The sequence below is a fragment of the Aquila chrysaetos genome, chromosome 17 (assembly GCF_900496995.4).
Source record: "Aquila chrysaetos chrysaetos chromosome 17, bAquChr1.4, whole genome shotgun sequence".
Lineage (NCBI taxonomy): Eukaryota > Metazoa > Chordata > Aves > Accipitriformes > Accipitridae > Aquila > Aquila chrysaetos.
In genome coordinates, this window is record NC_044020.1 from 2,781,136 (window position 1) to 2,804,005 (window position 22,870).

Consider the following 22,870-nt stretch of genomic DNA (forward strand, 5'->3'; position numbering starts at 1 on the left):
AGCCACCTAAAGCAGATTTGGAGGTGATCCTGCTGCAGGAAACTGAGGACCATCCTGTTGGCTCAGTATCCCCGCCGCTCCCCTCCCTTGTGAAAAGGCTGACAGCTTTCGAGCTGGCAAGCTGTTAGCACTGCATTTGCAGCCACGCTGGGTGTGAATGTGTGACACACTGCAGCAGGAAGTGCTCGACATCAGATCTGACGATAACCGGACCTTTCTTCCAGGAAGACAAGATCATGTGGGCTCATATGTGAGTAACCCAGGTTGTGAATACCAAAGGCATAACACTCTCAGTGATACGGGGCCCTTTCTCTGCTGGGTCCCCAAGAGCTCTTTGGAAATGTCACATGGGGAGCGGTCCCCTCTCAAGCCGATGCGAATGCGCAGTGTGTGGTTCGCAAAAACCACAGAAAGACGCTACTACGGTGTCCATCAGTACCAGAGGAAAACCAGAGCTGAATGCCAGCACGGTGTGGAAAATATTGCGCTAACAGCCACAGGCATGAGTCCTTTCTTTATCTTAAGCCCGGAGGCAGCAAAGATAGCTGTCACTTCTCTCATCTCCTTCTTTCCAAGATACCTTGTTCATAAATAGGCAACATCATTCTCAGCCCCCTCCCACATTCCTTCTTTTTTTTTTACTGTGGAGAAGCAGAAAGTAAAGGGTACTTGCAGTACAGGTATTCCTCTGAAGTCAGATCTGATCAAGGTTTTGGGTCCTTGGTTGATTCAAAAGCCTGTGGTGATAGATGTGGTATGCTTGCTTAGATAGATCAGATTGAGATTCTATACTTTTTGTTCAGCTGAAAACACCAGAGGAGGATGCTTCTTTACAGGAAAGGTGGATACAAAAAAGTAAGGTCTCTGGCATTGGGAAATACCCTCAGCTGGTTTCTGACCCACTGTGTCAAGCCCTCATAGTGTAAGCTTGGGAAAAGCATATACGAACACATATATGCCTAAAGATGCAGCTAGTCCCCAGTTATCTGGGGAAATTTTGGCTCAAAGTAATTTTTGAAAGTGAAGTTTGGTCTTTTAAATCTCTTGAGCAGTTCTGAAAGCATTTCTTATTGTCATTGCATGCCTCAGTTTCCCATATGTACAGCAATGAGTTAGTTGGGATAACCACGCTGACATTCCCAGTCAAACACTGCAGCTTTTCATCCACATTTAACATTTATCTATTAGAATCCACCATGAGGCAACTACAGCAATGGCTTTTAGTCTTCTTGCAGTCCCAGACTAAACCTGAACCAGTGGCAGAGCTAAAAACAGCTATCCCTGCCCAGCTCTCAAAATGAGCCCAAATGAGCCCTGGCCCAAATGAGCTCAGCCCCAGGTCAATGCCACTGGCTGGAGCTCAGCCTCAGGTCAAGAGTCGTCCATGTCCCCGTCCCCTCCACCCATTTATTGACAGAATAACTCTATTTACTCTGCTCTAGCTGGAGCGTGGTTGCTTTTTGTGAAAAACAAAGGGGCACGCACAGAGCTGCGGGGCTGTAAGCAGAACGTGGTACAGGCAAGGTAGGTGAGAAGGACCTTGAGCTAGAAGAAAAGCAGATGCCGCAGGGAAGAGTGAGTGGCGGTGCGACAGAGCACGGGGAGCCCAGAGTCAGGAGACTGGGCAGCGAGAAGTGCAAGAAGACCGGGGAGACGCTTGCAGGTCGGGACTGAGAGACGCTGTGCTTTGCTTTTATCTGCATGACCACTGTGGTAACGGGACCCGCTGTCTACTGCCATCTTCCCTCCTTCAAGAGATCTACACCTGCCAGCCAGCATCTGCTCCATCCCTGCGCTGGGGAGCGCATACCCTGCGTTTTGCCTCTCCCTTCAATGGGACCAAGGAGGGTAGCTAAGAAATACAGCAGTTGCTCAGCAACTCCCTGTCCCTTGAGGAGGACAACGTAAGCTATCTGCACCAGCCTCCTGGGTTGTTCTCCTCTGCACAGCTGGAGGTGCTCCCACCCTGACGTCTTCCAGGCTCCCCCTGCTCAGCCTGCAGCTCTTCTCCCCCTGCAAACCTCCGAAACCTCCATTTCAGAAGAGAAAAAAGCCCTTGTACGGGGTGCGCTGACCCATTGCGGCAGGACAAAGGCCGAGCTGAAGGGACATGGCATCAGGTTATTGATCGCTGAGGAGACTTTGAGCTTGGGTAAATAGATGTTCTCCTCTCTCCCCCGCCTCCGTGCGTGTGTGAGCTGGCTCGCGTAGGGCGCGTGGGCCAGGCTTCACAGGCGGCAGCAGGCTTCAAAGGTAGGTCTGCAGCTCTGGGGGAAACCCCGGTGCCTACCATCAAATCTTCTAACAAAGAGACTCTGCTGCTGCTGCTGCTTCCTGCCCTCCTCCCTCCGCCCCTCCGTCTGCGGTTCTTTGCTTGTGCCTGCTGTTTCTGAAGGGATGCTGCGATAGCGGAGAAGCGCCCTTGCTCTCCTGGACCGCCCAACCTGGTTCACTGGGGAGGAGATCCTCCCCAGGGGCTGCACGGAAAGGTGACCCACGAGAAGCAAGGGAGGGCAGTCTGTGCTGGGCCTGTTCGTACCACGTGCCTCTCTGCGTTAGAGCGAGCAGATGTGCGGCTGATTGTCCAAGTGCTGATGTTCACCAAGCTGGGTTTAATGTTCCAGGGTGAGTTACCTGGCAGTTACGTTCTGCAAGTGTGTTTCCTTGTTGGAAGGCAGCCCGGAGGGCTTGGAGCTCAGTAAGTGGGGGGAAAGCAAGGAGACCCAGAAGCCCACTCGACCCTATCGTGTGAACGCTCCATGGCATCCACAAAGGCTAAAATGAGCATGAGGCCAAATATCTCTTCCCACATCTGCAGCAAATCCCTCCCATGCACTCACGCCCCCGCGCTCACACGCACCACTGGGCACCAAGACGACTCACAGACACGTAGACAGGGCACGGGCATTCCCCAAGACCTCTGTGCCCTCTCACGTGGATATGTTCACATCCCTTTCCTCTCCAGCCACAGAAACACAGAAAGTTTGGGGGCAGCCATGCACTCGGGGATGGCAGAGGAAAGGAGAAGGGAGGTGGGTGAGATAACCAAGATTAACGTGGCTTTCTTGGGTGATGGCATTTCTTACCCTCAGAGTCTGGGACTGATGGAAGGGGAGCGGTCAGGAGGAAGCAAAAGAAGCAGCCTGGGTGAGACGAGGGGCAAAGAAAGACAGAAGGTGTCCCCTGGCACAAGCGGAGGGTGGTAGAGGGCTGAATGTTATTCAGGTTATACTCTCTCCTCACTAGCTCAGCTAGTGAGTCAGTGCCAGCATGGGCTTAGCCCTGGGACACACGGTCTGGTGGGAATGGCAAGGCTCGCCTACTTTTAGGGATCGAGAGCAAAATGTCACAGCAGGCAAAGTGCAAGTTCAGGCTCCTAGGCCGTGGCTGTTTTGTGCAAATTCTGTGCGCATTTGAGGTCACGGATTTTCTTTTGCATTGATTTCTAGGTCAATAAAATATCAGCTTTAAAACCATTCCCAGCCTGGGAGGACAACACTTTTGTCTCCGGAAAAATTCATTATTGTACTCATTTGTGGTTTTGGCAGAAGCAAAACCCAGGGAATGCCTTTGAAAATTGAGGGACTACCAGGAGGCGTAGACAGGACAGCGTCCTGGAAGCCTGTCTCCCACTGAAATAGGAATTTTACTCACATTTGCACTGAGCAAAGTCTTTGGTGGTTAGCACACAGATCTCTTGGGGCTATAGATCTTGGGAGAGGAGCACAGAGATGGCAGAGCACCTCCAGAGACAGCTGTAAAGGGGTGCAGAAAACCCAGCCTGACCATGGTGTGCTGTGTCACTAGATGCCCCTGATGGAGGCCAAGGAACAAGAAGAAGACGCCAACTCCCTCTCAAAGGACGGATCGGAGACTAACTCACGTGATTGCCTCCGCTATGTGCCCCTTGGGATAGCCTTTCTTTTGCTGGCTGGAGCTGCTGCAGCAACCTGGTATTTCCTAGGTAAAAATTCAACAAGTTTTCTCCCCACGCAGGAGGTGGATGGGGTGTAGTCAAGGCAATGCCCAGCCCAAAGCACGTTAGTGACTCTGGGTGATCTTTACACGCTCGTACATAAGGGTAAACCCCTCTCTCCTACATATCAGCAAGGTAATTCAGTAATGTCTTCTGTTGGCAGACTACAGACCATGGCACCTGGAACCGGCCGCCCTGCGGTTTTATTGCGGCAGCCTCCAGGTCCTCAATCGCCAGTACTCCCCGGACCTTGGGCAGGTGGAGTCCAGAGCCTTCTGGCTGGAGTCAGCTAAGCTCCAGAAGATGGTGAGGGCAATTTCATGACCAGAGCTGGCCCTGAGGCAGTTCAGTGAGTAAAAAGAGGAAGGGGTCAGGTACCCGCATCCAAGTGACAGACCTGGTGGGTCTGTATAGCAAGAGGGATGAAACATAGGGTTGGCCATAGGTCCTTTGCCACTGTAACGTTGCACTATAGTCATCCGACGACATTCTCGTTGCAGCTGAAGGAACTGATTCGTGCCACAGAGCTGGGTCGATATTACAACTCGAGCACAGTGTATGCCTTTGGGTGAGTAGCACCCACAGCATATTTGCTTGTTCGTGTGTGAAAGCTTCCAGTCAATTGTACTCTGGTTTCACTGAAATCTGGCCATGACAAACTGCTGCAGTCCCCACCGTGAGCTCTAAGCTAGGCTGGGCAGTCCAGATGCAGAATGGTTCCAGCATGACAGAGCTGGGGATATTTTGATGTTCATCCGATTTCACGATGAAAAAGCCAAAACTGAGAAATTTTTCAGAGAGGCAAAAGTTCAAGAGAGGAAAAAAATTCACTGGGAAGAACTAAAAAAAAAAAAAAAACCCTGGGCTTGGCATTCTCAGTAGAAACTAAGCAGCTGGAAATTAATTTGTCTAATTCAAGAAAGTCATTTTATAGCCTGATTCTAGGCACCAGAAGGGAGAGGCCAGAATGCACTGTGGAAAAGGTATTCCAGCCAAGAAGCATGGTCCACCTGGGAATAGGGTAACAGTGGAATGGGACAGATGTGGGACTACAGCTTTGCAGGTCATCACAGTAGATCAAGAAAGCAGGAATAACTTCCAAACTGACGTATACATTTGCTTCTGATTTTTTTCCATGGAAAACTACACCCCTAAATTTGTCCTTCAGCTAAGAAAAATTCCAATTTTGATGTAACTCCATTTTCAACTGGGGAAAGAAAAGTTTCACTTGCAATTCTTCCTCTAGCCTTTTACTGAGCAAGGGTTTGTTTCAACATCTCTTCCCCCTCCCCCAGCCAATTTTCTCTGCCAGCTGGTTGAACAGAGCTTTCCCAGTCACTGTCTCCTGCAGCTTGAGCCTGCCCAGCATTAATGGCTTGTGGTAAGGTACTGAGTCATAAATCATCCACTTGTCACCACTGGGAGGTGAGACAATGAAGTCTTGAGTGTTTCTTTTCAACCCCTGGTCAGTAGTAACCAAAGGTCATTTCTACCTGAAATGAGACTACTAATTAGACCAGTCTTGATTAATTATCACATTAATTTGACCACATATGGTCATCACTAAAGCCAGATGGCATAAAATGGCTTTCTCCCCCAAAAGGACCGAGCATTAACTAGCACCATGGACGTAGCAGCTCTCCTACCCCACCTGGAGTGGTTCCTCTGGGTCACAGCAGTGAGCTGGAAAGTCCACACCGATATGTCTGTTCTGTGGAAAAACAGTGGGGGGTTAATCTCTGTGGTTTGACTCTCCAGTGATTCTGGAGAGGAAGAGAGAAGATATTTAACATGCTGTTCCTCTGTTAGGGAGGGAGCTCTGACCTTCTTCTTCTGGTTTGCCCTCCAAATCCCTGAGAGTCAGCAGAAGGAGGTGACTGCTGAGAGGGTAAACACAATGCTCCACCAAGAGCTCTCCACCAGTTTCAACAACTCGGGCAGCCTGTCCTACCAGATGGAGTACAGGGTCAACCCAGACTCGCTGGTTCTTCTGGGTAAGTACCGGCTGCTCAGCTGTGGCCTGAGCAGTTAGAAATGCTCCAAGATTTATAAGGTGCTGAAGGGAGGTTAGGAGAAAAGGCCAGAAGTCACTACTGAAGGGGACAGAGGAAACCTGAAGAGGATAGGGAAAAAGTGAGGATCAGGAGGTACAACTACACATATTTCTTTCTGATAGAGGATAACTGCAGTCTGATAAAAAAAAAAACATCCTTCCTTTGAAGGATTAAAGATTAGTGGAGATACAGCTGCCCGTGACCAGCTAGGTAACTTTTTTTTTTCCCCCTTCTCCCATCAGCTTTGGCTTCGGTGGAGTAAGATCTTACACAGGTCATGACTTTGATCAGCTCAGCTCAAAAAATAGCAAGCAATTAGGTTTCCTACTTTCCTTTGGGAGATTATTCCAGGCTACTTTCACCACTAGTCTTCCTCTGAGACAAAGCATTGTTGCCACTTCTGTTCTTGACATACAATTTTGAGGATTATTTATTGTTGCCCACAGTGAAGATCACAGCCTGTTTAAAAAGCCACCCCTACAGAACTGCTTTAAAATAGGTTAGATAAAGGACTAGGAATGTGTCTATATTCAACGCGTCCAAGTCCAATGGAATTTGTATTTGGTCTTTATAATGAGACTTAACTTCTCAGCCTGATCTGATCCCTCTTACAGAGCTCCAAACCTCACAGGTTTTAAAATACATTGTGTTTCTTCTCTCCCCTTGGGACTCTCATTTCCAAGTTTCTTCTTCCTAGGAAATGTGACATCTCCAAGTTTTTTTCCCCAGACATGTTATCTTGCATTTTTCTAAGGTGAATCTTATTTTAATATATACCACCCATATTTTTTTTAACCCTTCCCTCCACATCTTAACTGTTTTGTTTTGGGGGTCATTTTGTTGGTGTCCCCAAAGAAAATTTGATTCCCTCAAAATTATTTTCACTCCCTCATCCAGACCATCGTGTTAAGATCTTATTCTGAAGCTGCAATAACATCTCCTGAAGACATCTCCTCCTGCAGTTACCATTAGTCACTTACTTCTGTTTATGATTTATTTCCAGCATACCAGACCTTATGCTCAGCCAATTTGAATTAACTTTCTTAAGAAAGATATCATAAGATAATATGCTAAATGCTTCCAAGTCGGCCCATCTAGCATTTTCCCTTTATTGACTCACTTCATAATGTAACTCATAAACAAATAAAAATGATGGTGCCATTCTTCTAGCTGTTCCCAGTTCCCTCTTATTCCCTTCACATCTGTTTCACTCTTTTATTCATTTCAGCAGATCACACTTCTTTCTATTTTGGAATTAACACACCAGTTGTAGTTTCTCCAGCTCCTTCTGCTTTCCCTAGTCCTTTCCGCCTCCCTCTCCAGTCAGAAGCACAGTCTAGCAACTAAGGCAAAAGCCAGAAACCTCTTATACTGCTGGGCCAGGGTGACCTCAAGCCAGTGACAACCTCTGGCATCATTTGCTCTGTAAAATTGGAGTGAAAAAATAGCTAGCTAATAGCAAGTCATTAGCACTTCATTGCTTTCTGACAGACTCATTTGCTGACCTCCTTAGCTCTAAACATTAAGTCTCACTGCAGCCTGCCTTAAGACACAGAGCTGTAAACCATTGACTAGCGCAGGAACCTCTCCAATCTCTCCAGCGCTTTATTTTTACTAACACCTACACTCGCCCCAGGACACTAGCTTCCCCTTTGCCCCGAAGAGTTTCAGGACTTCCTTCTCCATACAGGAACTCAGTTTTATTACCTTCAGATGAAAGAATACTTAATATCAGCTCAGCATACGTCCTTCCCTACAGCACATGAGCTCCTCTAGGAGCCTGCTTTATGCCTGCAAGATCATCTTTTCCACAACATCTGTTTTTGCCATGACAAAACTGCTCAGCTTTCCCCACAGCATTGCAAGCTTTGCTTAGGAGCTACAAAAGACCAAAGCCCTGACCCAGGCAAGCCCCCAACAGCAATTCTCACACCCAGCTGACCTCATGGTGCCTTTTATTTTGGCAATTATTCCCAGTAGCACCTGATCTCTGGCCACTTCCAGTTCAGCTGGGAGGCTGGAGCAAAGCCCAGCTCTCCTAAAAGTGTTGTCCACTCTGTGACTCTGTTTTGCACAGATTTGTAGTCCTTGATGGTGGCTTTCTCTGCATCTGCCTTCTCCAGAGGTGGACTCTATAAGGATGTTGAGTAGCTCATCAACCAGTGGTCATCAAAAAAGACCTCCTTGCCCACCCTCAGTAACTCCCATACTTTTTTGGTGAGGGTTATTTAAACTGGGAGAACAGGGGAGGGGTGAGCAGATGGCAAAGGCTCTGGGAAATGAGGTTGTGCCCTGTGATGTGGCTGGCAGAGGAGGGGGATGGTTGCCTGAAGCAATGCCCAGCCTTTCTGGGAAGAGGAAGAGGTCCTGGAATAGCACACGAAAATGGGCAAGGAAAAAAGGCAGAGAAGCCCATGGTGGGCTGGAAAGCATGAATTGTGGCTGTTGGATTTGGGGCAGAGGCCAGAGAGATTTCCCAGAGAGATGGAGTGGGGAAGGCATGACTGAAACAGGTCCCTGAGAGCAGACAGAGAAGTACCTGGAGGATGCCCCATGCTGAAGTTGTGAGCGAGCCATTCACCGAGGAAGGAGAGGAGTCATCACCTGCCAAGCTAGCATTCAGATACTACCAGTTTATCTTTTTGTTTATCTTCCTTTATGTATTTTCTTTCTAACAGAATCCAGTGTGAAAGACATAGTAGTGCTGAAATCCACTCTGGGTAGGCTATCTTTTCCTTTCCTTTTGAGTTCGTGACTTTACGGGAGGGATTTTTACAGGGGACAGAAAGCTTGTTGGCTTCCTGGAGTTGTGAATCCTGGGAAGGGGAGATGAGAACAGTAGCAAGGGAGCACCAGTGCCGCTGCTTGGTCAGACCCAAACTCCATGACGCAGCTATGTGCTGGACTGCTCTGAGCATCCTGACGCCTCTGCCCCAGTAGCACACCACTATGCAGAGATACTGGCTCCCAGGGGCAGTGCAGCCACCTTATCATATCCCTGTCCTAACGAGTCATGTCAAATAGCTTGGTGTACTGGTGCAACAGTGCTAATTCCAGGCCCCATGAAATTCTGCTGAGTGGGGTGGGGGTTTCTCTCCATAGCTCTGCACTGGATGTGCTGTCAGTCATTTAGGAGTCTGTTGTCTTAGCGATGTTTGAAGATGCTTTTAGTAATTTCAGGCAGTGTTGTAAGTGCCGTGGCTGGCAGCTTGCACTAGATATGCTGTTAGAAACTCATCTCTAAGCTGATTTTTACTCAAAAATCCTGGTCTGGAAGCCTGCTGAAACCTGGAAATCAGACAAGGGAGATGTAAAGCTAGGAAGAATATGGGGTTAAGAGGTGAAAAAGAAAATAAAGCCAGTGGAAGATAACTGTGCTGATATTTAAAGCCTGAGGTAGTATCAGTTTAATCAAGGAAGAGAGGACAGTTCTTAAAGGGAGAAACCGAGGCAACGGTACGAGGGGACCGGTGCCACAACAACATATATAAAAGTAAACTGAGATTACTGGGATGAGTCAGCCTTACCCTGAAATAGGGCTCACACTGCTATCCTAAGTGACAATCCCTTATCTTCATTTCTCTCACAACCACCCCTAAGCCCCCCCTTTGCTTCCATTTACATCACCCCGAGGTTTAAATCCCTTTATCCTTCCCCTGGATTCAGGTTGCTACAGGTACAGCTATGTCCAGGAGGATGACGTCCTAAGGCTGGAGGGCCCTGACTACTTGGCCTCCAGTTGTCTCTGGCACCTCCACGGACTGAAGGGCTACATGATCAAGCTACGCCTGGAGTGGACTCTCCCGGACTGCAGGGACCGCCTGGCTATGTACGACGCAGCCGGGCCCCTGGAGAAACACCTCATCACCTCGTAGGTAGCTTCCGAGCAAGGCGAGCACGGCGGGGAAGCCGGGCAGGATGGCACGCCACGCCACAGCAGGGGAAGGTGTTAGACTACCTCAGAGGAAATTCTCTTTGATGCAGAACCTGCCTCTTGCTGATCAGCTGAAGTCACTGATGTGGGCTATCACACAGCCAGCCGTGCAGTCTGAGAGATTACAGCAGCACGAGCTGTCTCTCCGCTGGCCCTTTATTTGATTCAGTTAGTGCCTCACAGCAGGCGTGTGCTGTGGATAACACAGACCTCCATTGTCTCTCTCTCTCTCGTTCTTCTCTTTCGTTTGTTTGTTGCTTGCTTCACCCCCATCCTTTTATCTCTTCCCCCGAGGATCTATGGCTGCAGCCGGCAGGAGCCCGTTGTGGAAGTCCTTTCATCTGGCCCTGTCATGGCCATTGTGTGGAAGAAAGCCATGTACAGCTACTATGACCCCTTCATCCTCTCAGCACAGGTGGTGCCCCTGGAAGGTGAGGAAGGCTGGAGGAGGGCAGCCATAGGTATAGGAAGGAGACAGGTTCTTTCCTACAACATCACAGCTCCTGGAAGTGCTCCATCCCCATTAGGAGCAGAATTCACTCTAGATTGCAAGGGCAGAGGTGGTCGGTAAAAAGCAGGTTAGATGTTGCTCCCTCACCTGGACTCATACATGAGCATCTGGCTCGAGGCTTTACAGCCCGGGGTCTGGCAAGCAGAGCCTGAGTGATCGTGATACTTTAAGACAAGGCCAAGCTCTCATGCATGGACAGACCAGATGTGGCCTGGGCATCATGTCTAGATGCACTTGCAGATAAATGTCAATTAATTATAAGAGTCTAAAGCAGCAATATACATTACTATTACCCTTCTCTGGACAAGAAGAGGAGGCTAAAAGTCTTGCCAGGTAGAAATGGCCCCTTGAAGGGGGATGGTGGAACATCCCAGTCACCTTTAGCATCAGACCTTAGAGGCCCTTTTCTCCCCTCCTACAATGGGATGAGTATATGGCATCCCCAGGCTGAGGTTGAGCTGACAGGTAGCACGGCTTTGAATGTCTGCCTTTACAGCCTGCGAAGTGAATATAACTCTGCGGGAGGGCCTGGAGCTGCAGGGGAAGATCGGCACGCCACACTACCCCAGTTACTACTCACCCAACACGCAGTGTACCTGGCACATGACGGTAAGACCCAGCTCCCACAAGAGCATCCACCCCATCCCTGAAACCCCTCTGGCACTCCCCACATTAGGGTGGGTTACAGCCAGTACTCTCGGTCAGATCATCATGAGAAGCAAGAAGAGGGTGCCAGCCTGCCTAGCCTCCACATAATGTGTGTTTCTGAAGGGGAAAGAGTCTAATATTGCATGCCGGCACAGAGATGCCATAGCTGGGGAGGAATCTGAAATCTGGTCTCCAGAGGAGTTCTTCAAGGCAGAACCAGTTTGCGAGAAATTGCTAGGAATTACCATGCTTTGAGACCAGCAGCAGAGTCACCCCGGGCTGCGGCATGGCCCCCGTTTAGAGGGTGCTTCTTTCTGGCCCGCAAAGTGCGAATTGGCAGCTCTCCCCTTCACATCTACCCTGCTCATTTCTGTCCTATGGAGTGGGCTGCAGCACTCACAGGAGCCGTCTACGCTCTGCTCTGGACCCCCTTGCCTGCAGGTCCCATCCCTCGACTACGGGGTCACCCTGTGGTTCGACGCCTACGCGCTCAGCAGACAGAAGCATGACCTGCCCTGTACCCAAGGCCAGTGGATAATTCAGAACAGAAGGTGTGTGCTGGGGTCCTGGTTTCTGTCTCTCACTTCCCACCTGGGATTAAACCTCTGCAGGCTCCCTGCTCGCTTCAGCCACCGGGTCTGAGGAGGCCACACTCAGTGGCCACTGTTTGTGCTGGTGCCTCTTGCTTTTCTGCTTCTTTTTCAGCCTCTCTTGTTCACAGGCTCCTCAATGAGCACACTTCTTACAGATTCGCTTTGAGCTACCAGCCTGCCTTCTCTGTCTTGCTGTTTGCATCAGGCTTCCTAGTTTTCTCCTGTGTGTGTAACCTTGGTGTCCTCCCACGTCTCCTGTGTTTGCAAATCTGCCTGTCACCACCTCTGCAATATTATCTGTGTGTGCCATTGCCTTGCATCCACCTCCATACAGATCTTCTGCCTAGCTCCATATCCTCCTGCTTTGACTACAGCCACTTCCCCCTGCAAGACTTCCCAAAATTAGCATCCCTCCGTAGCTGGGGCTGCTGCCCACCACCGCTCAGGTGCAAAGGACCAAGAGCTGCTGCGCTCCCATCTCCTCAAAGCAGGCTCCAAGATGAATGGAGCTATGGCTTTTGTTTTTCCTTCCACTTACTGCAAAATTCCCCCTTTCCCTCCAAAACTTCCCCCAGCCCATCTCATTAATTTCCTCTCCACTGCTCCTTTGGGGGAAACTTCTTTTCCTCTGAAGGGTCTGATCCAGAAGCTATGTTTCCCTGGCTTAGGATTTCTACTTTTTCTGTCCCTGCCTTCCTCTCTTAAACTGTCAGTGCCACAGTTTCTACGACATGGCTTCTTCGGGAAGATAAATATAAGAACTGAATTACTTTGCATGGCCTGAATTCAGCGCTTACCCAGAAAGTGGGAAATGTCCAGACATAGTAGGGTGACCCTGGACTCTGGATCTCATGCCATACTGAAGGCATTTTGCCTTCCTGGCTTCCACCCCCCCCCCATCCAGCCTCTGTGTCTCCATTCCCACCCCATCCCCACGGAGCACCCTTGTCCCACTTTATTGTCTTCTCCTCTCTCCCTGCCCGACACATCCCACCTGTGTTTGCTCCTCAGGTTGTGTGGCCTGCGGACCCTGCAAGCCTACGCTGAGCGGATCCCAGTCACGTCCTCTGCTGACATCACCGTCGCCTTCACCTCACAGATCTCCTTAACTGGCCCTGGTGTACAGGCAGCTTATAGTCTGTACAACCAATCTGACCGTAAGTTCGGGCTACTCCCTGCTCCTTAGTAGGGTGGTAGCCACCAGCAGCCCCTGCGCACTTGGCTTGTGTTAGGAGAAACACAAGACACATCCCGTGAGCCCTAAGTGCCGTCTGCCCTTCAGGCCCATGCTCACAAATCAGTGACGCACACACCACCGATCGCCCAAAAAGAAGAGGCATTTATGTGCGAAGCTGCTTCTGCGCACGTGGCCCTGCCTCGTGTTGCCAAAGCATCCTTGCGCCAAAACCCAAGGTCAGAGAGTTCTCTGCAGTCTCACCCCCGTGCCCACATCCTGGACTGGCCTTGGAAATTCAATGAGAGGCTATCTCCGGCTTGAAGTGACTTTTATTTAGATCATAAGAGCTCTTACAGAGAGATGTTTCCTGCTCACCTTGGAATTCGTGCAAGTGAGAGACAAATAAAACCACACACAAATACACCTAACGCACATATGCAAATGCACGCCCACAGTCTGTCTTTCCAAGGTTTCTCCATCTCCTTCCTAAAGGGTGCCCGTAACGCATACCAGTCCCTGAATACGTGCACCCGCCAACACGTGTCTAACACCAACTCCTTCAAGGCCCCCACCAAGTTTTAATAACAACTCCAAAGAACCTGTTTCAACTTTCCCGCGGCATTCAAGAGTCATGAAACGGTGCTAAACCGGAGGTATAGCACGCCAGGCGGGCGGTTGTCCTGGCTTCTTGCCCATTGGTATGACGGGAAGCAGGGAAAAAGCCCCCCTTCCCCTGGTGCACAGCCTGGCTCTGTTTGCCCTTGTTCAGAGCAGATGACGTGCCAGATTTTGGGGAGCGCAGCAAACGCCAGCAGCACGCTGCTGCAGCACGCGTGTGGTCAGGAAGGTGTGCAGCTCCACGCTCCACTTTCAAGCCACAGTGCTCTGTTGCAAGGAGGTTTCCAGTCACTGGGGACTAACTACTCTCTGCTGGTTTCACAGCCTGTCCCGGGGAGTTCCTGTGTTCTGTGAACGGCTTGTGCGTCCCGGCCTGTGACGGGATCAAAGATTGCCCCAATGGGCTGGATGAGAGAAACTGTGGTGAGTGATTTCTTCTCCCCGCTGGTCCCTGGTCTCAGCGGGACATAGCCCCTTCCTCCTCCAAGGGTAGGGAGGGCTGGGGAGGATTCAGTTGGCCTAGGTACAACCTTGTACCTCCCTTCTAGGGGCTTAAACCTCTGCATCCTTAAAAGCCTCATCCCACTGCCGTATGGCTTCAGCCTGCTCGGGAAGGAGCAGCAACTCTTCTTGCTCCCGCGCACAGCACAGTCTTCCTGGGAGAACCCCCTAGTACCCGTGCACCAAGAGCTCCAGGCAGCCTGAAAGAAGCCCCCCTGCCCAGGCTGTCCCCCACCTTGTCCCGCTTTCCCCCTACAATCAACCTCAGCCCTGGGCTACAGCCCCCTCTGCTGTCATACCGCCCAGCATCCCCCCCCCAGCCCTCCCACCCTGCCCACCCCTCCCCAGGCCCTCCTGCTGCCCTGCTCGCTCCCCCCCAGGCCGTTTGTGACACACGATCTGTACAGATCCTCACCCATACATTGCACTCCAGTTTGGGAGCATCTAAGTCCTCCATCAGCCACCAGTTCTGCATGCCAACAGCAGTTAGGGCTGATGCAGACACCATCCTCGGCATCCCGGGACTTCTGCAAAGTCCCGTTTTCATAGGAATAGCTATTCAGGCTCAGGCATGACAACTAATTCATCTATCCTCCTATCCCGGGGTTGGGGGGCTTGTCACATTGCTGCCACCACTGATTTTTCATTAGTTGTCCCTTACAGCTGTTTTTCCACAGACAGAAAGATCCCTGAACCACTGGAGATAGTGACCAGTTCTGAAAGATTCAGAGGAAGGTATAGAAAAGTCTAAAGTAAAAGGAAGGAGAAATCTTTCTCAAGGAAGTTTTAATTCAGTGCTGGAAATGTGAGAGCTCTCACAGGGTCACTGAGGTTGGGTTTTGTATTGCCTGCAGTCTTGCTGACGGTGCACTGTCCCATCATCCAGCTGTCTGACATCAGGGCTTGCTTCCCTCATGCAGGCACGGATACAAATGCATCCTTATGAATATCTAATCCCTTCTTGAATCCTATTAGCTTCTTGGCCCCAGGGATATCCTGTGTCATTCAGTTCCACAGGTTAACACAGACCAAGACTGAACAAAAAAAGTATTTGTTTCTCACTGTTTTCAAACATCCCATTATATTCAAAAAAGAAAACAGAAACATCATGATTCCCTTCCTTATACTCTTGCCAATGTTGCTTCTCTGCTTATTCACTCCATGTCTGTACGGGACAGTCCCTGTCTTTAAAATCAGTGTTCACATTGCCTCAGACCTGCATGTGCCTTTAGTCACCTGGAAGCCTCACGCTAATTACTGAAGAAATTATAGTCATTGCGGTAAGAAAACGCCTGGGAGGTACTAGCCCACCATGTTTGGTGTTGCACATAGATACACACAAACACAGGACAAGTTCCTGCTATGAAAACTTACAATCAGAAGTCAAACTCTGTCATGGGGAGGCACCTTAGGCACCATCTCCATCCTAGGCAGCTACCAGAGCTCGTGGACATTGAGGAATCCGTTGTTGTTCGGGACTCAGCTATCGGAGAGCAAGGGGAGCAGCTGCTCTGTAGGGGAAGGTGACCCGTGAGCTGAGGGTGACAGCAAGGCAGGAGGAACAGTGACCTCACCAGTCAGGACGCAGTCCTACAGAACCTGAGCAAGGCAAGCAGACCAGGTCTGGTGATGGCAACCCGCGTCAACCGATGAGTCCAGTGACCTCAAGACAAGTCCATAGTGATGAGGCAGGTCCGAGGCCAAGCCAAGAAGCCAAGGAAAGTTAAGTCAGCATCAGCAGAGTGTAAGACAGGGTGCAGACATACCTACGACATAGATCAGGCAAAGACTACACAGCTGCACTATACCAGAGCTGGTCTTAAGCACACATTATGAGGTGGGGGAAGAGGTTGCAGAGCCTACTGATGCACCTAGGACCCTGACCTCACATCTTACACCTTGTCTTGCGTGCCTAATTCCCGGGTGCTTCCCTCCTGCCCAGTGTGCCCTGCAAAGTTCCAGTGCCGCGAGGACAGCACTTGCATCGAGTTCAGCAGGGTCTGCAACCAGCAGCTGGACTGCATCAATGGGAGCGATGAAGAGCAGTGCAGTGAAGGTAGGGAGGGGACGGCGCTGGGCTGACAAATACCTTCCCCTACGCTCGAGCCAAGGCTGTCGGTAGCGTACTTCCCTCTAGTGAGGTCAGGGCACGTGCCCGACCTGCTCACAAGGTTTGCTCTGTTTGTAGCTGACCAAGTTTGCTCAGGAAATTCCCTGTCATCCTTTATGGAGTTCCCCCAAGCTCTCTGTTGCCTTTTTCCCCCTACTCAAAGGACTTCAGGCTGCATCTACAACCTGCCGCCCTCCCTCAGCCTCAGCTCCTCTTCCTCTTCGCAGGGGTCCCCTGCGGTCCTTTCACCTACCGCTGTGAAGATGGGACCTGCGTGAAGAAACCAAACCCCCTGTGTGACACTGCTGCAGACTGCAAGGACCTGTCCGACGAGAAGCGCTGTGGTGAGGAAATGCTCACTCGCACGTCAGCCAGGCAGGTTCAGGATGGCACGTAGCTGCAAGTCACCCCTTTTCCCCCCCACCACCCCGGCATAAGCACCCACCCTCCCTTGTTCCACCACCTTCTCCCTACCCCAGCCCCACGGCAGCAGTGCCACTGCTCCATCCTGCAGTGGCAGCGGCAGCAGCAAGGAGCCAGCTCTCTGTGCTGAGCTGTGAGCAGGGATTTGTTCTTTGGCCAGCTGCTCCCCATCTCCTTCAGGCAGAGGCATCAAGCCAGATAGACATGTCTCACAGGCCAGGTCCTACCCACAGGCTGCCTGTTGGACCACTATGCTGGCTTCTGTGAAATAATGCCATCCTACAGGGCTCCAGCCAGGGAAGTCACCCGTGACTGCATGGTCACTGGCAGGGAGAGAGCTTGTGTTTTGATTTCCCTGCTTGGTTTTTCTGGAGCCTCGGTGGGCAGCGAAAGGGAATGACTGCGAGGGTTCCCTGACAGGAGAACGGGTAGCACAGGCAGCGTGCTGCCCCAAAGGCATCCCCAGGCTGCAGCTGGAGGTGGGGTAAGGCTGTGCAGGCATCAGTGGGGGCACACGCTGCGAGGGAGCGCTCGCTAGACCTGTCCTGGACAGTCCATAAAGCATCTGCCGGCTGGGGAAGGCAAGGGATTAGCGGTGAAACTCTTCAGTCAATTAAGTTGGAAAGGAAGGGCAGGCAGAGCATATCACGTTCCCTTCCTCCCCTGAAGTACCTGCTGTGTCTTGTCCTCAGACTGTGGTCTGCAAGCCCCTCTCAGCAGGATCGTGGGTGGTGCGAATTCTGTGGAAGGGGAATGGCCGTGGCAGGCCAGCCTGCAAGTTCGGGGACGCCACATTTGTGGGGGAACACTTATTGCTGACCGCTGGGTGGTCTCAGCCGCGCACTGCTTCCAGGATGAGAGGTAAATGGAGAGGGGAGGGTGCTGGACAGAAGAAGGATTTGCATTGCTTTCTGTGTCATGCATGATGGGAGGGTCATCTGGCTTGTAAAAATGTCCCAGGACAGCCGCACCTCTCATCTGGCACCCGTGCCATGCTTCTGCATGGCTTGGAGCTGGAGAAAGGGATATGGATACAAGCATTAGTATTTGGGTGTGCATGCAGGGAAAAAGGGGCAGTGCTGGCAGCTTTGGGAAGGCAATGGTAGTGGAAGACACTTCACAGCTCCACCTTTGCTTTGGCTCTGGCTTGTCTCCGTGCTGTCACAACCATGGAGGTGTCAGCGTGTGCTAGGAGGGGGCCAGGATAGCGTTACCTGTGGAGGGTGCTGTTTGGGTCCCACGCTGCCCACCCCCAGGGTCTGCCCTTTCAGGAGGAAACCCGGTCTCTCCCCCAGTTCCTTCCACCCGGTGTACGTACCACAACAGCAGCAGTAACATACAGATCAGGGAGGGTTCGCCTCATTCTTTCAAACTGGGAAGAAGTAAGCAGGAGGAAGGTCCACAGCTGTACTGAGCGACAGGGCTGGGTGGGGGAAGGAGTGTGCACCCTCAGGCCCAGTCTTCTTCTCCTCCGAACTCCCCTTTTCCTCTATCAGTGAGCCAGTGGGGATCCCCCACATTCCCACCTACTACTGCTGGACTTCCATGGCCGCCCTTCCCTCCTGATGCTATGCGAGCTGAGGGAAGAGGAGCTGCTGGACATCCTCAGTATGGTGACACCAGCCTTGGTAGGACTGGGGTTGCTTTGCAGTTACGCTTATCACCTCACCCTGCTCCCACCTGTGCCCTACAACCCTGCAAGGAAGCCCACCAGCACTGGGAGCAGGCTTTTCAATTGGTCCATGCGGGCTGAATTTGGCCGTTTTGGAGTGTCCCAATGCAGGATGGATGGAGATAGCACAGCCCTGTTAGATGGCATATGTGTGTGCCTGTCAGGGAGAGAATTTAAGTGGTGTGAGAGATAAGAAGTGGGGTTTAAAAAAGAGGAGCAGAAGAACAACAGCAGCCTGGAGTGGGCCGTGCTATGGGCAGCAGCCTGTGCGGGCAATAGGATGGAGGTGAGTCCTGAAGGAGAATTTGGATCAAGAGAGATGGTCAAACCAAACCAGGGAGATTTTTGCACCCAGAGGGGCAGGGTGGGAGAAAACGGCACGTGTAAGGCAAAAGGTGGACATGAGTCTGAGTCTAAAACCAGCCCTTTTCCTGCTTCCTCCTGCTCTGGGCAAGGGCAAGTTCCCCTCTGCTCCTCACCCTCCTGCTGGAGACAGGCTGTCCCTTGGCTGTTGGCTCTTAGCTGTTCTGTTCTCAAAGATGTCACCTTGTTAGGCTTTCGCCTCTGCTTCTGTAAAGGGCTGTCATGCCTTTTAACACCCTCACCTCTGAGCTTTTCTCACTTCACTCCCTCTTAGAAATTTCTCAGATCTTGCTCCCCTTCTCCATGTCTCCTTCTCCTTGCAGCTTTGCTTCACCAGCTCAGCTCTTGCGCTCTGCCCTATCATAGACCTCACTTGCTGGCCTAACCTACATACACCTTTTAGCCTGCTTTGCTAAGGAAAATAAGCAAATCTTAGCAAACAAGCAAATATGAGCAAGTTGCCTGTGTGTATGAGTGTCTGCCCAAACTTGTTCCCGCTGTACAGGCATGTCAAGGCATCAGAGATGTCCCACCTAGTTTCTTGAAATCAGTAGCCAAATAAAAATAGAGGCCCCTCTGAGGGAGATGATCATCCATATCAGAGACTCCTCAAAAGGCTGTGACAGAAGCAGCCAGGCTCTGCCCATCCTTCTCTGTTCATGTGATGAGTTACCTTCTCTGCTGCATCCTACAGACTGGCCTCCGCCTCCATATGGACCGTTTACTTGGGCAAATATTTGCAGAATGCCACCAGCCACACAGAGGTGTCCTTCAAGGTTATCCGCCTCTTCCTCCACCCTTATTACGAGGAGGATAGCCACGATTATGATGTGGCCCTGCTCCAGCTGGACCATCCTGTGATCATCTCGCCCTTAATCCAGCCCATCTGCTTGCCTGCTCCTTCTCACCTCTTTGAGCCTGGTCTTCATTGCTGGATCACTGGCTGGGGAGCCCTCAAGGAAGGCGGTAGGTGCAAGGTCTTTGCTGGTGGCCTACTGTAGCAAAGCCAAGGCAGAAACAGCTTCAGATGTGGGGTAGGCAGAATAGGCTTCTGTTCACCCCAAAGCATTATGCCTCCTTCACCCCCTTTGATTTTGGGTCACGGGTTGACCAAAGTTACCTGTTGAGTGCCTTGAAACCTCATTTGGAGGGGCAGGCATGAGAGTCCAGTAATCTATATGGGGACAGCATGTGTTCCTTCATCCAAAGACTAGAATAGCCGTCAGGAATTATGGGTCTACGTAGTGGCTCTTCAGCCATGGTCACAGCATGGAGCAGCCCCAGTCCCAAAGCCCAACCCCATGCTTATGTAGACTTGTGGGATCCTGTTGGGTCATTCTCCAGGGACAGTGTCTGACTGGAGAGAGTTGAGATAAAAAAACCTGCTCTTCATCAAACCCGGACTGGGTCTCCTGGGGACACCTGTTTGTGGCCCCTGCAGCAACATTTTCCCCATGTCAAAGACCTTAGGACCTGGGTCCCCCCAGCAACCCCCGTACTAGTAAATTCAATGGGAGCTGTCCCCTGAGGATCACGCTGTCTAATTGTTAGTATGTGCCCTGGTGCCATTTGACCATTTTGACCACATAGCACCCACACTGCTGGGGGACAGGATGGGCCAAGACTTGTCCCCATGGGGTGGTGTGGATGAGTCCATTCTGGTTTGTGAGGAAGAGTTTAGCTGCATGGGTATGGACCCTCCCTATTCCCTCCCCATAGGGCCAGCAAAACAGGTCCAAGCTGTGCTCTAGTAGTGCATGGCACAGGAACACAGATGTGCTCACCCAGGTCAGCTTAGTGCCTTCACTCACTCACACGCTTGCTCCAGCTGCTTCCTAAATGGAAACACTCAGGGATCTATCCAGAACGGGACATTCCTGGTTTGTATGCTTAGCTGGAAGAGCTTAACGCCCATTTCAATGAGAAGCAAGCCCAAAACTCTGACATCCCAGAGGTTTCGCCAAACCAGAATCCACCTTGTCCCAAAAGCTGAAGTACCCACAACATATCCCTGTAGGGAAAGGGACTGAAGGGGAATGTTACTCCTTCCATGCAGGTGAAGTACTTGGCTGAAAGTCAGAGACAGTGATGCCAGTGGAGAGCAGAACAGAAATTCAGATGGCAGCTTTCTGCATGCAGTGAGATGGGCATGGGCTGGGGGATCACAGTAAACAGTGGGAAGTTCCACCATTGCTCACCTGAACTACTTTTGGTACTTCACCCCTCAGGGCACATCAGTAATGTTCTGCAGAAGGTGGACGTGCAGCTCATCCAGCAGGACATCTGCAGCGAGGCCTATCACTACATGATTTCTCCCAGGATGTTGTGTGCTGGGTACCAAAAGGGCAAGAAAGACGCCTGCCAGGTGATGGATGAGTTGTGGGATCAGGGTTGACTAGCAGAGGTGGAGTGTGTCCCAAGTCTCCCAAATGCACTCCATAGCCTGAAATGAAGGTGAAAAGACCATAAAATGCCTGACTCCCCCAACGCTTTCTCTGATCGAAGTGGCCAACAACACTTCTTCCCAGCATCCTTGCCTTAGACAAGATCCAAATACACTTAAATTTCTCCTTTTCTCATTTCAGCCCATTCTCCACTCTTTACCTCCCATTTTCAAGTCGCTTGTCTACATCAGTCTCCTATCCCTCAGCCTCTTTAGCATCTGTCACACACAGTTACCTGTCTGTTCCTTTATCACTATCAATCTCAAGGAATTCCTCTGTCTCCCATCTCTCCACGTATCCGGTTAAATTCCACCAGCTTCCTTGCTCTCCATGTATTTGGAAATGCCACATGGAGCAGAGGGAAACAATAGAGCTGTCAGCTTCTTGGGACCTGGCTAAGGGGGAGGAATTTGCATGATGAAGGAATGCAACAATGGGTCAGGTGTTTGCACTGCAGACTGTTTTTGACATCTGCCTAAGGTACAAGGAATGTTGCAGATGTCCCACACATGAGTTGAGGGGATACAGGAACCTGCATACAGCAGGACTGAAAGCCAATGTAATCATCCAGCTGGAGAAGCTGGTGGATCACCATCACCCCATTTTTCTTTCCTTTTCTCTAGGGTGATTCTGGAGGTCCGCTGGCCTGCAAGGAACCCAGTGGCAGGTGGTTTCTGGCTGGTTTAGTCAGCTGGGGAATGGGATGCGCACGTCCAAATCAGTATGGAGTATACACCAGGATCACTCAAGTGCTGGGCTGGATGAACCAAACCATGAGCTGAGAAAAGTGCATCTCTGCCTTCTCCCCATCAGACTTACACTCACATGGTACTCATTCCTGATCTTGTTCACTTGCCTCTCAGAGAAAGAGAGTTTCTGTATGGGATGTTGTCAGCCCCAGGATGCTCTTCTGAGTGGGGTAAAAGAAGCCTGCCGTGGGGATTGTAGAGAAAAGCAGGCAGACCCTCTTCCCACTCAGTGCTTCCCGGGGAGCATCCCAAGATGTTTTTAGGCCATCCATCCAAAAAAGCTGGGGGGGGGGGGGCGGACGATGACATGACACACAGCAACGGTCCCAAGTTGATGGTTTCTGAGAAAAGGAATGATGGAAGTTGAACTTGCCATGAACCATGTGATTCAGCCACAACCTTACGCTGGAACATTTGCTGAAAGAAAATGTGACTGATGTAGTTAGAGATTCCAGTAACTGTGAAATCAATCTGCCTCCCTTTTCCTTCCTGCTGCTCGTCCTTCTTCCCCCTTCCCCTCCCATCACTCCTCCTCTTCCATCTCCCTAATTGCTTCTTTTCTTAGCCAGCATGTGCTGTTCAGTGTGCTATTCAGCTCAGCCAGGCAACTCTTCACGTCTCACTGACTCCCAGGCACAAATCCAGCATCACGCTCTGCAAGCGTGTGTTGTGCCCCCCTGATGGAGCAGCACCCAGCCTCCATCACTGCACTTTCCTCAGGGAAAGGCCCCGGCCCTCAATAAAAACATTGGAGCAGCCCCCCATCCCCTTCCCTCAGCCCTTCTAAATACCTTTAATATGAGGGCACCTCGACTGCTTCCATCTCCTAACTCAGATAATCCAGGAGGTGAAGGAGAAGGCTTCAGGGCACAGTGCTTACACAGTGACTGCTATGGGTTTGGTTTTTTTACTAAAGATATACATATATATATGTGTGTGTGTAGATATATATAATGGGTGACTCTCTGGAATCAGAAATAAAATTAATTTGAGGATTTTTTTTGGCCCTAGTTTGCCTTACTCTGATAAAAATTATCTTGGGGTTTGTATCTTTTTGACCAAACTCCAAACCTGGCATTGGCAACTGGCAAAAGTTT

General features: G+C 50.8%; 1 protein-coding gene across 5 annotated transcripts; it reads left to right on the forward strand.

The window, feature by feature from the left end:
• The first annotated feature begins 1,458 nt into the window (after positions 1-1,458).
• On the forward strand, positions 1,459-22,719 carry TMPRSS6 (transmembrane serine protease 6). 5 transcript variants are annotated; one of them, XM_030041317.2, is made up of 18 exons: positions 1,459-2,253; positions 3,808-3,964; positions 4,140-4,282; positions 4,477-4,544; positions 5,786-5,970; positions 8,709-8,750; positions 9,697-9,901; positions 10,259-10,395; positions 10,972-11,084; positions 11,565-11,674; positions 12,728-12,873; positions 13,836-13,934; positions 15,955-16,068; positions 16,350-16,466; positions 17,238-17,406; positions 19,275-19,546; positions 20,809-20,945; positions 21,648-22,719. In XM_030041317.2, the coding sequence occupies exons 2-18, from the start codon at positions 3,808-3,810 to the stop codon at positions 21,804-21,806; spliced, it is 2,373 nt and encodes a 790-aa protein (XP_029897177.1). In that variant the 5' UTR covers positions 1,459-2,253; the 3' UTR covers positions 21,807-22,719. The 5 variants fall into 5 exon arrangements, with proteins under 5 accessions (XP_029897177.1, XP_029897178.1, XP_040985608.1 ...); XM_030041318.2 differs by having other exon boundaries at positions 1,459-2,152; XM_041129674.1 differs by lacking the exon at positions 1,459-2,253 and adding an exon at positions 2,261-2,625.
• Positions 22,720-22,870: the final 151 nt, after the last annotated feature.

Bases quoted from the DNA above. Each gene is read 5' to 3' on its own strand.
- TMPRSS6 (XM_030041317.2), top strand. From the start codon at position 3,808: ATGCCCCTGATGGAGGCCAAGGAACAAGAAGAAGACGCCAACTCCCTC. The intron at 8,751-9,696 runs GTAGGCTATCTT...CCCTGGATTCAG, and splicing joins AGTGCTGAAATCCACTCTGG to GTTGCTACAGGTACAGCTAT. The intron at 12,874-13,835 runs GTAAGTTCGGGC...CTGGTTTCACAG, and splicing joins TCTGTACAACCAATCTGACC to CCTGTCCCGGGGAGTTCCTG.